Genomic DNA, 16594 nt, shown 5'->3' with positions numbered 1-16594 from the left:
AGAGATATGTAAACAGGCAGAATATGGCACTGCAGTCGGCAACGTCTATCTATGACAACAAGTGCCTGGCACAGTTGATTGATTGCTTACTGCTGATTGAATGACAGGTGAGTTTGAATGTGGTGTTATAGTTGATGCATGAATGATGGGACACAGCATCTCTGAGGTGGTGATGAAGTGGGGATTTTCCCATATGATACTTTCATGTGTGTACCATGAGTATCAGGAATCTGGTAAAACATCAATTCTCCGACATCGCTGTGGCCGGAAAAACATCCTGCAAGAGTGGAACCAATGACTACTGAAGAGAATTGTACAACGTGACAGAAGTGCAATCCTTCTGCAAATTGCTGCAGACGTCAATGCTGGTCCATCAACAAATGTCAGCGTGTGAAACATACAATGAAATATCATTGATATAGGCTTTAGGAGCCAAAAGCCCACTCGTGTAACATTGATGAGTGCACGTCACAAAGCTTTACACCTTTCCTGGGCCCATCAATGCTGACATTGGACTGTTGATGACTGGAAACATGTTGCCTGGTCAGACGAGTCTTGTTACAAATTGTATCGAGTGGATGGACGTGTATGGGTATGGAGACAATCTCAGTAATCCATGGAGCATACGTCTCATCAGGGGACTGTTCAAGCTGGTGGAGGCTCTGTAACAGTGTGGGACGTGTGCGGTTGGAGTGATATGGGACCCCTGATACGTCTAGATACGACTCTGGCAGGTGACAAATATGTAAGCATCCTGTCTGATCACTTTCATCCATTCATGTCCATTGTGCATTCCAATGGACTTGGGCAATTTCAGTAGGACAATATGACACCCCACATGTCCAGAATTGCTACAGAGTGGCTCCAGGAACACTCTTCTCAGTTTAAACAATCCCGCTGGGCACCAAACTCCCCAGACATGAACATTACTGAGCATATCTTGGATGCCTTGCAACGTGCTGTTCAGAATAGATCTCCACTCCCTTGTACTCTTATGGATTTAAGGACAGCCCTGCAGGATTCATGGTGTCAGTTCCCTCCGGCACTACAAGTACTTCAGACATTAGTCGAGTCCATGCCACGTCGTATTGCAGCACATCTGCATGCTTGTTGGGGCCATACACGATATTAGGCATGTGTACCAGTTTCTTGGCTCTTCAGTATATACACTCCTGGAAATGGAAAAAAGAACACATTGACAATGGTGTGTCAGACCCACCATACTTGCTCCGGACACTGCGAGAGGGCTGTACAAGCAATGATCACACGCACGGCACAGCGGACACACCAGGAACCGCGGTGTTGGCCGTCGAATGGCGCTAGCTGCGCAGCATTTGTGCACAGCCGCCGTCAGTGTCAGCCAGTTTGCCGTGGCATATGGAGCTCCATCGCAGTCTTTAACACTGGTAGCATGCCGCGACAGCGTGGACGTGAACCGTATGTGCAGTTGACGGACTTTGAGCAAGGGCGTATAGTGAGCATGCGGGAGGCCGGGTGGACGTACCGCCGAATTGCTCAACACGTGGGGCGTGAGGTCTCCACAGTACATCGATGTTGTCGCCAGTGGTCGGCGGAAGGTGCACGTGCCCGTCGACCTGGGACCGGACCGCAGCGACGCACGGATGCACGCCAAGACCGTAGGATCCTACGCAGTGCCGTAGGGGACCGCACCGCCACTTCCCAGCAAATTAGGGACACTGTTGCTCCTGGGGTATCGGCGAGGACCATTCGCAACCGTCTCCATGAAGCTGGGCTACGGTCTCGCACACCGTTAGGCTGTCTTCCGCTCATGCCCCAACATCGTGCAGCCCGCCTCCAGTGGTGTCGCGACAGGCGTGAATGGAGGGACGAATGGAGATGTGTCGTCTTCAGCGATGAGAGTCGCTTCTGCCTTGGTGCCAATGATGGTCGTATGCGTGTTTGGCGCCGTGCAGGTGAGCGCCACAATCAGGACTGCATACGACCGAGGCACACAGGGCCAACACCCGGCATCATGGTGTGGGGAGCGATCTCCTACACTGGCCGTACACCACTGGTGATCGTCGAGGGGACACTGAATAGTGCACGGTACATCCAAACCGTCATCGAACCCATCATTCTACCATTCCTAGACCAGCAAGGGAACTTGCTGTTCCAACAGGACAATGCACGTCTGCATGTATCCCGTGCCACCCAACGTGCTCTAGAAGGTGTAAGTCAACTACCCTGGCCAGCAAGATCTCCGGATCTGTCCCCCATTGAGCATGTTTGGGACTGGATGAAGCGTGGTCTCACGCGGTCTGCACGCCCAGCATGAACACTGGTCCAACTGAGGCGCCAGGTGGAAATGGCATGGCAAGCCGTTCCACAGGACTACATCCAGCATCTCTACGATCGTCTCCATGGGAGAATAGCAGCCTGCATTGCTGCGAAAGGTGGATATACACTGTACTAGTGCCGACATTGTGCATGCTCTGTTGCCTGTGTCTATGTGCCTGTGGTTCTGTCAGTGTGATCATGTGATGTATCTGACCCCAGGAATGTGTCAATAAAGTTTCCCCTTCCTGGGACAATGAATTCACGGTGTTCTTATTTCAATTTCCAGGAGTGTATATTCTATATATTTTTATAACTTCCCCAGCTATGGTTGTAGCAATGTGGTTCTAATAATTAAAGGGCTAGTTTTCCCTGTACACTTGGTAACTCACATTTCTTTTTTAACCTTCTACGCAAAATTATCTCTCAATTCAGTCAGTTGCCTCTCCTTCTATATAACAGAACTAAATCTACCTTCTTAGAATCTATCCATCATCTTGCTTAGGATTTCCTAAAAGCCCTAAAAATTATGTTTGGTGAATGTCATTTTCAGTCTTAAATTTTAGAAATTGTTTAGCTGAATTCATAACGTGTTGCCACTGTAACTGTTCTAAAAACTGAACAGGAAGGCAAGATACTTCACTAACTTTGTGCCAATTCAGCCCAGATCTTCACGAATTTGCTTCTGCCTTTTCAGGGTCTCCTGTCATGTGGGGTGTACTTTTAAAAATTCTAAACTTTCTTGTACTTTTGGTTTGATCATATTACTCGAGTGCTCTTCCACTGTTGCTAGAGTTGCTTCTGAGCATGTCACCCCTTCCATATCTTGTGAGTAATTTCGTGGTCTGTAACTTTCTTTAGCTGCGTTAAGCTTCATCAAACCATTCTCTTATCTTACAACCAATTAAATCATGTTGTTTGTTGATCCCGGAATGTAATTCCCTTCCATAGCTACTACTCTTTCTGTTTGCTCTTCAAATATTTTATCAATCTCTTACACTTTCCACAATGAAATAACAACAATATAAAAGGGGTAGTTTTCTACTCATCATGTAGAGGAGTCACTGAGTTACAGACAGATACAATGAAAAAAACTGCTGAACTTTCAGCTTTCGGACAAAATGGGCCTTCTTCAGAATGAGAAAACACACACACACACACAAACACACACTCAAACTCTGTGTGTTTCTGAAGAAGGTCTTTTTTGTCCCTAAATCGTAACAGTCGTCATACTTCGTAAATGGTTCAAGATATTGCAATGAGGTTTTTTTTTTTTAGAAATGATAGCATGGAAAGAGGCACATAATGTTGTGTGATAAATACTCAAAATATTTTTATACGGAAGTAACTAGGCCACAGAAATGAGAGGTCAATGGAGCATGACACATAAATACATCAATAGTGCTTCAGGAAAACCCAGGGGCTGCGTTTACACATGTCCACAGCACCTGAGGAATGAAAGAGCATAACAAGTTAACTTGTCCACAGCAATTAAAGGGATGATTTCAGAAAAAAGCACTCTAGATATTTGTTGATTATGGCACCATCTATCACAGGTTGGAAACAATGATTTGAGTAAACTGTACATATTTTTTGGCATGGAACCTGAATATACAATAAAAATAGGGGGGGGGGATTCGCATTTGAAAATGCAAAGTTGACACCACCAATTTAGGAGAGGTGGTTAGGAGGTGACCAGTTGTAGCACAGACAGATGACCTCTTTACTAATATTAACTTTTCACCTAAAACATTTTTTTCGTATGATGCATTATTTTGGAGATATTTAATTATCTCAAGTTATATAAATTTGGCAACCTGTCAGTTTTAGGTTTTTAACTACTACAGCAAAAGTAAAGATGCTTTTCTCAATAGAAGAAAAAAAAGTAATGCATTAAATAAAGTTTTGTCTAGTTTCATGTATATGATTCCTTAGTGAATAGCGGTTACGTTTATTCATTCGTAGGGATGGCATGTGAGACAGTGCAGAAATGTTAAAGTTTTAGTGTGGGAGATCCTGATGGAACATTTTTTTGATTTATGATTTCTATGCTGTGTGTTGACTATGAATGAGCGAATGTTATATTGTCGTAATGAAACAACACTGGTTAACATTAAACAATATTTCAGTTTTGCAGATCTGTTATTTATTTATGAAACATGTGCTAGGTTACATTTCCACTTGTATTCTGTAATTTATGTTTGAGGTATTTGATTGGCTTTGTGTGGTGTTCTGGGCACAGAGAGTAATGCTCCGACATTAGCATGGGCATGGCAGAGTGACCTCAGTGGTATACACCACACCAAAGAATATTTCAAGTAGAAACTTTTATGGGATCAACATTAACAATGATGTATAGAAATTAATTTCAGCTGAATATTACACAGGTTTTTGAGATTCTTTACTTTAGGAAGGTCTGCTGTATTAAATTGCAGTATTATTATTATTACTTTTATTTTATTTCGTTTTAATTTATACATCTACTTCCATAAGACCAAATTGAGGAGCAAATCTACATGGTCATGGAACTTGTCAGTACATGAAATTACAAAAGAAACATAGTAATAGATGAAATAAAATGTTTATGAATCGTAAAAAGATGACAAGCTATAAGTTTATATAAAGGCACTCAACAATGTAACACACACATTAGCTTAATTTTCAATGAACTCCTCAACAGATTACATTAATCTTATACTGGTATTGAGCATCAGTCATTGATAAGAACTATGTAGGAATGCCACTCCATTGGAGTGGTGTATATCCCTAGTGTATTTTGTAATTAAAAGGCTAGAAACTGTCAACATTTATTTAAAGTGTAATTTGATTTGGTGTTAATAATACCTAATACAGATAACTTTACAGAGATCTGTGGAAATGGTCAATCTGTTGGTGAAATTTGAGGCGGACCTGAGCTTAAGAGATTCAGATGGGCGCACACCTATCATGACTGCTGCTTACATGGGCTTTCATGAGGTCCTTAAAAAATTGGATACACCAGAATTAAACATAATTAATGAGAGGTAAGATAATGTTTCTATACAACAGCAGTACCTGCTGATAAATAATTGAAGGTGTTGTGCTGCGAATAAGATAACCTTTAGCTTTGAGCGTAGAAGCTGTGAGATTATAAATAGTTTTCTGTGTCATTATTGAAAAGCCAAAATGACAAACAGTTCTTAATTCTTGATTTTTTGAAGGAGGTTACATGCTTGTTGTTGTATCAGAAGAAAAGTACGGTATTATATGATATGCAAATGCAGAATAATTGTGTGTTTGAGTCTTTTGTATGACTTTATGGCTTGCAAAAGGAGATTTTAACAGTCATATTCTTTAAAGACACTTGTAATTGTACTTTGCCTACTCTTTAACTAGTAAGAATCACTTCCAACCAGGGATTTATTGCACCCATGGGGGTGTTTCCGTTTCCTGTTAAGGTAGTGACTTGAAAAAGGATGGTAGAAGCGTTTTATAATGCAAAAGGGGTTGGGGTGGGGGCGGGGGGGGGGGGGGGGGGGGGAGTGATGGGGCAGGAGGGATGTGTGGGCAGATATGTCATTTGGTGATTGTTCTTTCAGTTACTAACAGACAAAAATGTACAAGAATTTAATTTCCTAAACATTGATATGACAGTGTATGGCAGCTGAATCCAATATGACTGTACACATAATATTTCAGTTACCAGTTACTTAAAAAACGAGACCAGGAGAACTGAGGAAAGCTATATAAATGTGCAAATTCTTTTATGTATAATTTTGTAAGAATTAACAATTCTTCTTTCACAACCCATTGTCTGTAGTATCAGTAGGTTTCTTTATATTGCAATCAGTGTATGTGTACAAGAATGACACTCAGTAAAACTTCTGACAAGGGAATTATTTGAACTGACTTGGCACAAACAGCTCCTTCAACAGCAGCAAAGTGTCAGCGTTGAAACTGCTAAAACCACATGTGTGTTGGTCCATTGTGCCTATATTCAGTGGAGCACTGTGAAAATTTGTAGCATCTAGTGATGTAACCTGGAGTGTTTTGGAAACAAGTTTTCTCAAACTGGATGAGAGAAAGAAATGCCAGCAACATTCACATGAATACTTGAAATATGGACAAGTCTCATTGTGCCTCTTTTATGAAAAGACATTTCTAATGAAGCATTTCATATAAAATCACCTTGGAAAATTACATTTACCAAAGTGGGTTAGCCAATCTCTATCTATCTATCTCCAGCTACTGTCGGGTCTGGGTGCTGATGAGTCCTCTCCATTTGGCTTGGTCCTCCCACCACTTTTCCTCCCCCACTTACTGCCATGTAACACCTCTCCTTTCCACAGATATTTTCACTTCCATTTTCTATCGTGCTGTTGGGCGCCCTCTAGGTCTTTTTCCATCCATCTTTAGTTCTTCCATAATTTTGGGGAGTCTCTACCCATCCACCCTCTTAACATGCCTGTATCATCTTAATCTCTTTTTTTCGATTTCTTCTCTGATACTTTCTTGTTTAAGGTCCTTTCGAATATCTACATTGCTTACTCTGTCCATTCTTGTTTTTCCCGTAACTGCTCCCAGAAATTTCATTTCCCCTGCTTGCAGTCTGCTCCAGTCCCTTTCTGTCATTGTCCATGTTTCTCCTCCATAGGTGGCTATAGGGAAGTAATAACCTATACATAAGGATTTTTGCTTTTTCTGAAACTTCCTTATTCCAAATCAGGTGTTTTATTGTTTGGTAGAAATTGCTTCCCTTCTGTAACCTCCTATTAATTTCATTGGTTATTTTTCCATCACTAGATATTTCACTCCCCAAATAAGCGAAACTGTCTACCACTTTGAGGGATTCTCCATTCAGAGTAATTTTCCCATTGATCGCTTTCTCTCTTACAAATACCATTATTTCACTCTTATCTTTATTTATTTTTAATCCATACCTTTTCATTATTTCCTTTCACACATCAAGTTGTAACTGTACATCTACCTCTTTGTCACCCCATATTACCATATCATCTGCAAAAATCATCTTTTTGTCTTTTTCTTTTGCTATATCTTTAACTGCCCTATTCGTTCCCTCCATCACAACATTAAAAAGTGCAGGAGATAGAATACTTCCTTGTTTAAGTCCTTGTCTTATTTCGAAGTATTCGGAGTTCCACAACGGTGCTCTAATTCTACAATTGTGTCCTCTGTACATTGTCTTCATTACATTAATGTATCCATCTTCTATACCTATCTTCTTCATTTCTTCCCAGAGTGTTTCCCTGACCGAGCGAGGTGGCGCAGTGGTTAGACACTGGACTTGCATTCGGGACGACGACGGTTCAATCCCGCGTCCGGTCATCCTGATTTCAGTTTTCCTTGATTTCCCTAAATCATTCCAGGCAAATGCCGGGATGGTTCCTCTGAAAGGGAACGGCCAACTTCCATCCCTAATCCGATGAGACTGATGACCACGCTGTCTGGTCTCCTTCCCTAAACAAACAACCAACCAACCAGTCTTTCCCTGTCAACTGAGTCATATGGCTTTTCTTTGTCTATAAAAACCTTTATCACCCTTTTGTTATACTTCCAACTTTTTTCCATCAGTTGATGGATAAAAAATATCTGGTCAATTGTGTTTCTTCCTTTCCTAAACCCAAGCTGTTCTTCACTCAGCTCCTTTTTTATCCTTTTAGTTATTTGATTTATTAAAATTCTTTCAAAAATCTTGGCTGTGTGACTCATAAGGGTTATTCTTCTGTAGTTTTTACAAAGTCTTTTATTGCCTTTTTTGAAGATGAGAACAATGTCTCCTCTTCTCCAGTTGCCAGGTATTGTACTACTTCTCCACACACTTGATAGTACTCTATACAGCCACTGCATTCCCATCGGACCTGCTGCTCTTTCATGTCCATTTCTTCCCATGTAATTTGTCCTAATTCTGTTTCCCAACTTCTCTCAGTTTCTCCATTATTTGTTGTTTCCTCGTGTATCTGCTCCTCAGCATTTAACAGTTTCTTAAAATGTTCTCTCCAGGGATCTTTTACAGTCCCTGGATCTACAATCACAGTACCATCCTCTGTTTCCATCTTTACAGATTAGAAATAAAAAATGCTAAGTGCTGTGCAAATGATGAATATATTTTAAATTCTAAAAATAAATGTAAAGCTGCCTGGACTGTCATTAAAAGGGAAATTAATAATACCAATAAAGAAAGGAGTATCCCTATTGACTGCAATATTCTCAATGAATATTTTGTAAATAGTGTCACCACACCACCCATCAATTCTGCCTCTGATGCAGAAGCATTGCTCACTTGTGCAAAACAGACAAGAAGTGAGAAGTTCACTTGGGCCCAAATCACATTAAATGATATTCATAAGTCAATAAACAAATTAAGTAATTCCAAAACAGAAGATTATTATAGACTCAGTAATCTCATCATTAAATGTATAGCAAAATAAATTGAAATGCCACTTCTCTCACTATCAAACAGAGTACTTGATGAAGGAATATTCCCCAACTGTATTAAGCTCACAGTTACATTGCCTGTGTATAAAAAAGGTGAATGAAACCTCCCAAATAACTACAGACCCATTTCAAAAGTACCAATCATATCCAAGTTAGTAGAAAACTGTGTGCATGAGCAGATATACAGGTATTTTGAAACCAACAAAATTTTAAATGAACAACAGTTTGGCTTCAGGTCACACCTATCAACTGTAAAAGCAGTAGAAGCTTTGGTAAGCAATGTTTATGAAGGGTATGGAAAAAGGGTATCAATGTCTGGAACACTTGTTGACCTAAGTAAAGCTTTTGACTCGGTGTCACATGACATACTCATCAAAAAGTTAAAATACTATGGCATTGAAGATGACACACTCTGACTATTCAGATCTTATCTAAGCAATAGGTTACAACTTGTATATGCAAATAAGCAGAGGTCAGAAATACTCCCTATAGAAAGAGGAATACTGCAAGGCTCTGCTCTTGGACCTTTTCTGTTCATTGTCTATGTTAATGACTTCTCGAATTACATACTGTGTAAGAACATACTATATGCTGACGATATGACATTAATAAGTTCAGGAGAGAACTTACAGAGTGTACTGAACAAAAATAGAGAAATGATGCAAATGGCTAATTACTGGTGTCAGGCTAACCAGCTGTGCATAAATCAAACAAAAACAGAAGAAATAATATTTAATCTCAAAGTAACTAAAAATGAAAACGAAACAGTGAAATTACTTGGACTAATCATAGACCAAATGCTCTCATGGGAAGGACACACCAATTATCTATGTAGTAAACTAGCGCAAGTACTTTTCTTCTTGTATAAATTAAGAAACAGTGTGAGCAAGCAATTGCTACTCCACTCATACTATGCTTTTTTACATTCCCAACTGCAATATGGAATATTGCTTTGGGGTAACTCCCCAGGAGCTGAATGTATTTTCAGATGGCAGAAGAAAGCAATCAGGTGCATGGAGGGGTTAGCACCCAGAGAGCTCTGCAGAAATTATTTTAAATCTCTTGGCGTAATGACAGTGCCAAGCATGTACATATATAACTGTCTAATATATGCCAGAGAAAATCTGAAAAAATTGAACATGAGATGTGATGTGCATGCACACAGTACAAGAAACAGTCACCTGCTGGACTTGCCGTCCACAAGACTTGCTGTAATCCATAATAACTACAAGTACTTAAGCATAAAATTTTTCAATAAGTTACCGTGCTCAGCTCGTACAGTACCACTAAATAAATATAAGAATTTATTGCAAACCTGGCTAAAAAACAACGAATTCTATACAACTGAAGAATTCTTAGAAACTAATCATCAAAATATATGTTTTACCTAAGTTATGAAGAAAATGTTTTGATATTATATAAGCTAGTTATTTACTGTGATTCTTTTCTTATGTGTGTATTTAATTACTGTATAAAACATTGTTTTACATAATGCTGATGAAAAGGTCTTTAGTTCCTTTTCTCCCCTTTCTGTAACTATTTGAATATCGTACTGAAACTAAAACCCTCTGTAAACTTTGACAAAGCCAATTGTATGAAAAATTCTGAAAGGCTAATAAAAATATTCTATTCTATTCTGTTCTTCAGAAGCTTTCCTTTTATTTTTCACCATTTTATAGAACATTTTCTTATTGCTCTTCACATCTTCCTCAAGTTTTTTAAACTCTTCCCATGTCTTTTTCTTTGCTGTTTCCACTATTTCTTTGCACTTCTTATTTTCCTCTATATATCTTTTATGGTCCTCATTATTTTTAGTTTTCCACCACTTTCTACATGCTCTATTTTTCTTCTAACTGCTTGGATTGTGGTATCATCCCACCAACTAGTCTGTTTTACTTTTTCCGTTCCAGATATTCTACCACATATTTTTTGTGCTGCTTCAACTAAAGTGTCTTTGAATAAACTCCATTCTTTTTCTACATCATGTATGTGTGCCTTTTCATTGTTTTTAATTGCTGTGAAAAGAAATATTGGAGGACAAAATTAGAAAAACCGAAAACTTATTATGATTATAATGAAGAGACAAAGCACTAGAAATTTCAAAAAATTACTCTTAAACGAATAAAATTCGTGACTTAAGACACTTCGATTTTGTTTTTAAATAAAGAAAATATTAAGCATTGAACAAGGTTGAACTCTGAACCTTGCACTTAGCAGCCAAACACCTTAACCATTACGCTAACGCAGCTCATCATTCAACAGAATTCCTGGAGCACTGTAAAACATCACGCAAAATACCGACAAACACTGTTGGTAGGACTATGAATTACTGAAGTTTCATCGAAGTACAATAGGAAATAAACAATTATTGCTGTTCTTTATTGCAGAAAAGCAGTTCGTGAGAATGATACAAACACCTTTCCTTGCTATCACCTTTAATTAGGAGGCTTATTGCTTGTTTGGTTTAATTAATTAATAGAATATGAAGCAATTGGTATCAAGAATGCTTTTTCCAAACTTTCTATAAAAGAAAGTCTGCTATCAAGACATTGCTTTTGTTCAATTACTTTATTTACGACTGAACGTTTCTAAAACTGAAGACACTCGTCCGTGCTCTGCACTGCAATCGAGCTCTGGCAACGTCGTTCTCTGTTCGTTGGCTGACTGTGTTTTGTGACATCAGATGCACAGAACGAACTTAAACTCGGCTGCCGTAATAAATGATGCGCACTATAGTGACCCCTCAAGCATTGTCACTGTGGAATACAACTATTTCCTCACTACTTGAACTTTGATTTGAAACTCTGTTGGATTGTGTGTTGTTGTGTAACATCTATCCACCTTACATTCATCGGTACCAGTTGGGGTTCATGTTTCTTGGAGTCATAATGTTCTCACTGTCTGGAATTATTGGCAACTGAGTTAGAGTCAATTTCAGTTTCCACACGGTACATGGTACACTGCAGTGACCTGTTCTGTTAGACTCAGGTTGTAGCTGTTAGCTATGTGTACACAAACTGCCTATATGTAGCAAAACTCCCTTTTACACTTATCAGCAGACTGACCCAAAAAAATGTAAAATGCAGGTAAGTGTAAAATACAGGGAAGCAGAGGAAACACAGCAAGCAAAAATGAATAAATTAGTCTTACTATCATTCTCTGTATATTGTTCAAAATTTGAAGCTAAAACAATTTAAATTTAACTTATTTTAAAAATCTGAAATAATTAATTGCTTTTGTTTCTTTGTAATGGCAGTTAGCTGTACTTGTCGCTCCACAGTATACAAAACATCGATCACAAAGACAGTAGCTGAGTGCTGACACACACAAACATGCTCGCAGGTTTCCCTCTTATTCTGATCATGTCCAAAGGTATAAATAACACACAGAAAAAAGTCTTTCATGAAACCACATTAAAAAGATATTTGTGTTTTAATGTGAACCTTATTGTTTATAATCACTAGAAAATTATGGTAAATAAAACTTGTAGCACAATATTGATTAAAACACTAAAGTTGGCATTCTTTGTAAACAGAGAACAATAGGCACAAAATCTACATCTTGTTGCTGACAGGGAGGTCATTCAGTTCAGGGACATACTGAATGAGAAAGATCGTGAAAATTGTCATCATGATATGGAACATTTTGAGGAGGAATGTTTACATCTTGACATCAAGTTGTACCAAATCTCTGATTGCGTGTCTAGTATTAATTAGTGTATTCCACATAGAAGTAAAGATGATTTGTGAAAATCCATTATAGAAATGGCCATCTGCAAAAGCAGTGTTTATTTGTACAAGTGATTGTAAAATTGAATTAACATTGTAATACAATGCAGTGAACAGGAAAAAGATTACTACAAGAGACACTATCATCAGATCATGATTATTATTCAGGCAGTGACGCAGCATACTTTCCCACCCCACGTAACACTGTCAACCTATAATACTGGCAGCAATGACCCAACACACTGACAATGAAAATCTCGCTTACCACACTAATGCTATATTATGCAGTCAATAACTTAGCATATAGTCTGCTGGCTTTGAGCAGGAATATGATGCTCTTCTTGCAGAAATCTGTATGAAAATCAATGTTAAAGGTTGTGATAGTGTCAAAGACAGCTTAAAATGCAGAAAATGTTGTTGCATAGATTATTAATGATGGGAAAGCATTATATTGAGAGAATAGGAGTACTGTTGGGACCAACAAAAATGAACATGAAAAGCAGGAGAACATAAAATGTGGAAAAGGAAAGCAGTTTTTTATTGTTTATCACATAACAAGCTTTAGTACAGTTAAGTACCCCCCCCCCCCCCTCCCTCCCTCCCAAGTTGTTAGGTGAAAAAAAGACTATGATGAACGATCTCCACAGTAATTATGTTTGGCAAAGCAATATAATGTTGAAATCACTCATCAGTTTGCCACTTTTCTCATATTTCATATTGAATGCTTTGGATCAAGGCAGTCTGGTAGATGCAGTATTTCTTGATTTCTGAAAAGCATTTGATTCAGTGCCACACCTACACTTATTATCAAAAGTACCATCATATGAGGTATCAAGTGAAGGTTGTGACTGGATTGAGGACTTTTTGGTAGGGAGGATGCAACATGTTATCTTGGATGGAGAGTCATCATCAGATCCAGAAGTAACTTCAGGTCTGCCCCAGAGAAGTGTGTTGGGATCCTAGCTGTTAATACTGCATATCAATGACCTTGCAGACAATATCAATAGCAATCTCAAAATGTTTGTAGATGATGCAGTTATTTATAATGAAGTACTATCTGAAAGAAGCTGCATAAGTGTTCAGTCAGTTCATACAAATACCTGGGTGTAACACTTTGTAGGGATATGAAATTGAATGATCACATAAGGTTCAGTTGTGGATGAAGCACATGGTGGACTTCGGTTTATTGGTAGAATGGGCAGGTGCACTCAGTCTACAAAGGAGATTGCTTACAGATGCTTGTGCAACCCATTTAGACTATAGCTCAAGTGTGTGTGACCCATACCAAATAGGGCTAAAAGGTTTATTGAAGGTATACAGAGAAGAGCAGCATGAATAATCATGGGTTTGTTTGATCTGTGGGAGAGTGGCATTGCGATACTGAAGGAAATGAACTGGAAGACTGTTGAAGATAGATGTAAACTATCCTGAGAAAGTCTGTTAGCGAAGTTTCTAGAACTGGCTTTAAGTGATGACTCTAGGAATATACTACAACCTGCTATATATAGCTCATGCAGGGATCGTGAGGATAAGATTAGAATAATTACCGTGCACACAGAGACATTCAATCATTCTTCCCACACTCCATACGTGGTTGGAATGGGAAAAACCCCTAATAACTGGTACAATGGGACATACCCTCTGCCATGCACTTCATGATGATTTGTGGAGTATAGATGTAGAAGTAGATTTTGAACTTTAAAGTCATACTTATTCTGTACAAATGTAGACATTTGTGTGATTGTTTTTATATGGATGCTTACCATTTTAATAATTGTATACACTTTACAAAATATTTCATAAATATTCATTTTGTGTTCAGTCAATTCGGAGAGTCCTTAGGAGACACAGCACTGATGTTGGCTGTTCGAGGAGGCTGTTTAAAAACAGTTGAAGTCCTTCTTGAGATGGGTGCTGATGCCAACATCGTGAGGGAAGACACTCAACAAACAGCACTGCACCTCGCTGCACGGCGTGGTGACCCGAGGTGATCTCTCTCTCTCTCTCTCTCTCTCTCTCTCTCTCTCTCTCTCTCTCACACACACACACACACACACACACACACACATCCTTTTCCCATAAGTATACAAGAGACCAGAACTGGACGTCTTTGTGAGAAAATAATGTGCAAGATGTGAGTTTTGGAAAATATATTTGAAGAATCATTTGCATTGTAGGTGAACTCTTCTGAACACTGTCATTTCATATTTATAATTTCCTTTTTACCTAATGAAGTCAATTTTAGAACAAAACTGTAAGTTAGTGTCAATTAACAGAAGGAGTAAAGGCAATCATTTGCAGCATAGTTTATGTGTTGGACTTGACAAGCATATAAACTGGACCAGAGTAAATGAAGTGGAAGTGTCGGTTGAGGACAAGGGAGTCTCCTGAGAAGATAGTGTACAAGTAGATGTGGATTCATGGACTGAGCCTTAGTGAAGTGGAAAGGGGGGGAGGAGAGCAAATGGAAGTTACTATTGTGTCCCATCCTATGCAGGACCACCTGTTTTTAAATGATATAATCTTTGTGACAATTTCAGTATTGCTTATCTCGCATCACAACTTGGTACTTCACTTATACAGTGAGTTACTACCTACACATCTTCATTTGTGGACATTTCACCCAAGACAGTCCCGATCATGTTATTAACTAAATATCAGGATGAAATAAAACGCAGCATTTTCATTGCAGACAAAAAAATCTTTGGATCTTACATAATGTTGTTATGTTGATTCTCAGGCGATAGTAATGTTACACACACACACACACACACACACACACACACACACACACACACACACACACACACAGTGAGTCAGATGCCCCTACTGCTGCCATTTTATGCAACCTGCAATGTTTCATCTGGCCTACATAAACTGCATGTGAGATTTTCATATTCTGTCGCTCTTTCGTAGCAAACTATTAGTCCGCAAAAAAAGTGAGCAGGACCTTTTGTGTTAAATTTAATGCAGTTCAAGAGAAGTATAGAAAAGCGACCTTCAAATGCATCCCCATATCCACGCTTGGACCCCATCAGTTAGGATTTGTAGTGTGTAATCCATGGCACTCTCTCCTACCATTGTACAAATATTTGTGACTGTGCAATTTATTTGTCATATTTGACCTTTTTTTGGTCTTCATTGACTGGCCTTATTACGCCACCAGCTTAGTGAAGCACGTACAGATTGTAAAATTGATGTCTGTGTAAATTTTGTAGATTTTAGCAGCATAAAATAAACTATTACAATTTTTTATTCGTCAGGTCTTCTACTGTGAAACTACTCTCTGCTTGTAGAGGTTATGTTAGAATTAAATTGTCAATGTAGTTAGTTTTTAACATAGTGTTTACAGAAGTTGTTTCTAATTCATTACTCTCGCAGACACGTAACGAAGTAGCCGACTGTGCTGGTGGCACAATAGCCCAAACAATAGCAAACAAAAAGCATCAAATATTGAGAATAGTTCACATAGTCAGGAAATTTCTGTACTATGGTACAAGGGAGTGCCATGAACAACATACTAGAAGTCCTGACTGGTGAGGGGTAATTGTGGGGGGTGGAGGTCACTTATGTATGTTTTCCTTGAATAATTCAAAAACTGTGGCCTCTAGTAAAAATGTATCCCAGTAAAAAATTTAACTACATTAAATTTACTACAAAAAGGTGTGGCTCATTTTTTTCTCTAGTGCTAGTAGTTTTTGCCTAGCAGCTGAGACAATATGAAAATCTCACATGTCATCATGAAGGCCAGCGATAATGTTGCAAGGTGCATAAAACAACAATGATAGGGGCAGTTGAATCATCCTCTGTGTGTATGCTTGTATTTTCATTTATGTGTAATGTTCAATTTATCTTTTGCATACATGCTTCAGCTCAAATTATGAACAGTGGCTTGAAGTGTTTCACATGCAAGATTTTTAATTTGTTTTTATGACATTATATGTTACATTTTAAAGAGTTTTTCTGTCAGCAGCTAGTTTATATACAGCGTGTTTCAAAAAGAATGACCTGAATTCAAAACTCCATATTTATTGATGAAAACCATGGGATGAATTTCAAAATGAATTTCTAAATACTCTCAAAATCTTAAAGTTTTAGCTGTGCTATTACAAATCTTCTGTGTGTCTGCCAGCAGC

At 38.6% G+C, this 16594-nt stretch overlaps 1 protein-coding gene across 4 annotated transcripts in view; it reads left to right on the top strand.

Annotated features, from left to right (window-relative positions):
* The window catches only part of LOC126424923 (ankyrin repeat and SOCS box protein 3-like), a 212186-nt gene that overhangs the window by 105445 nt on the left and 90147 nt on the right, over positions 1-16594 (top strand). For all 4 annotated transcript variants that reach the window (XM_050087767.1, XM_050087766.1, XM_050087768.1 and 1 more), the window contains exons 5-6: positions 5161-5318; positions 14281-14445. In XM_050087767.1, the coding sequence (XP_049943724.1) occupies positions 5161-5318; positions 14281-14445 (323 nt within the window). The remainder of the gene's footprint in view (positions 1-5160; positions 5319-14280; positions 14446-16594) is intronic.

Source organism: Schistocerca serialis, chromosome 10, assembly GCF_023864345.2.
Source record: "Schistocerca serialis cubense isolate TAMUIC-IGC-003099 chromosome 10, iqSchSeri2.2, whole genome shotgun sequence".
NCBI lineage: Eukaryota > Metazoa > Arthropoda > Insecta > Orthoptera > Acrididae > Schistocerca > Schistocerca serialis.
Note: the sequence above shows the minus strand (reverse complement) of the source record. Positions and strands in the feature narration are given on the sequence as shown.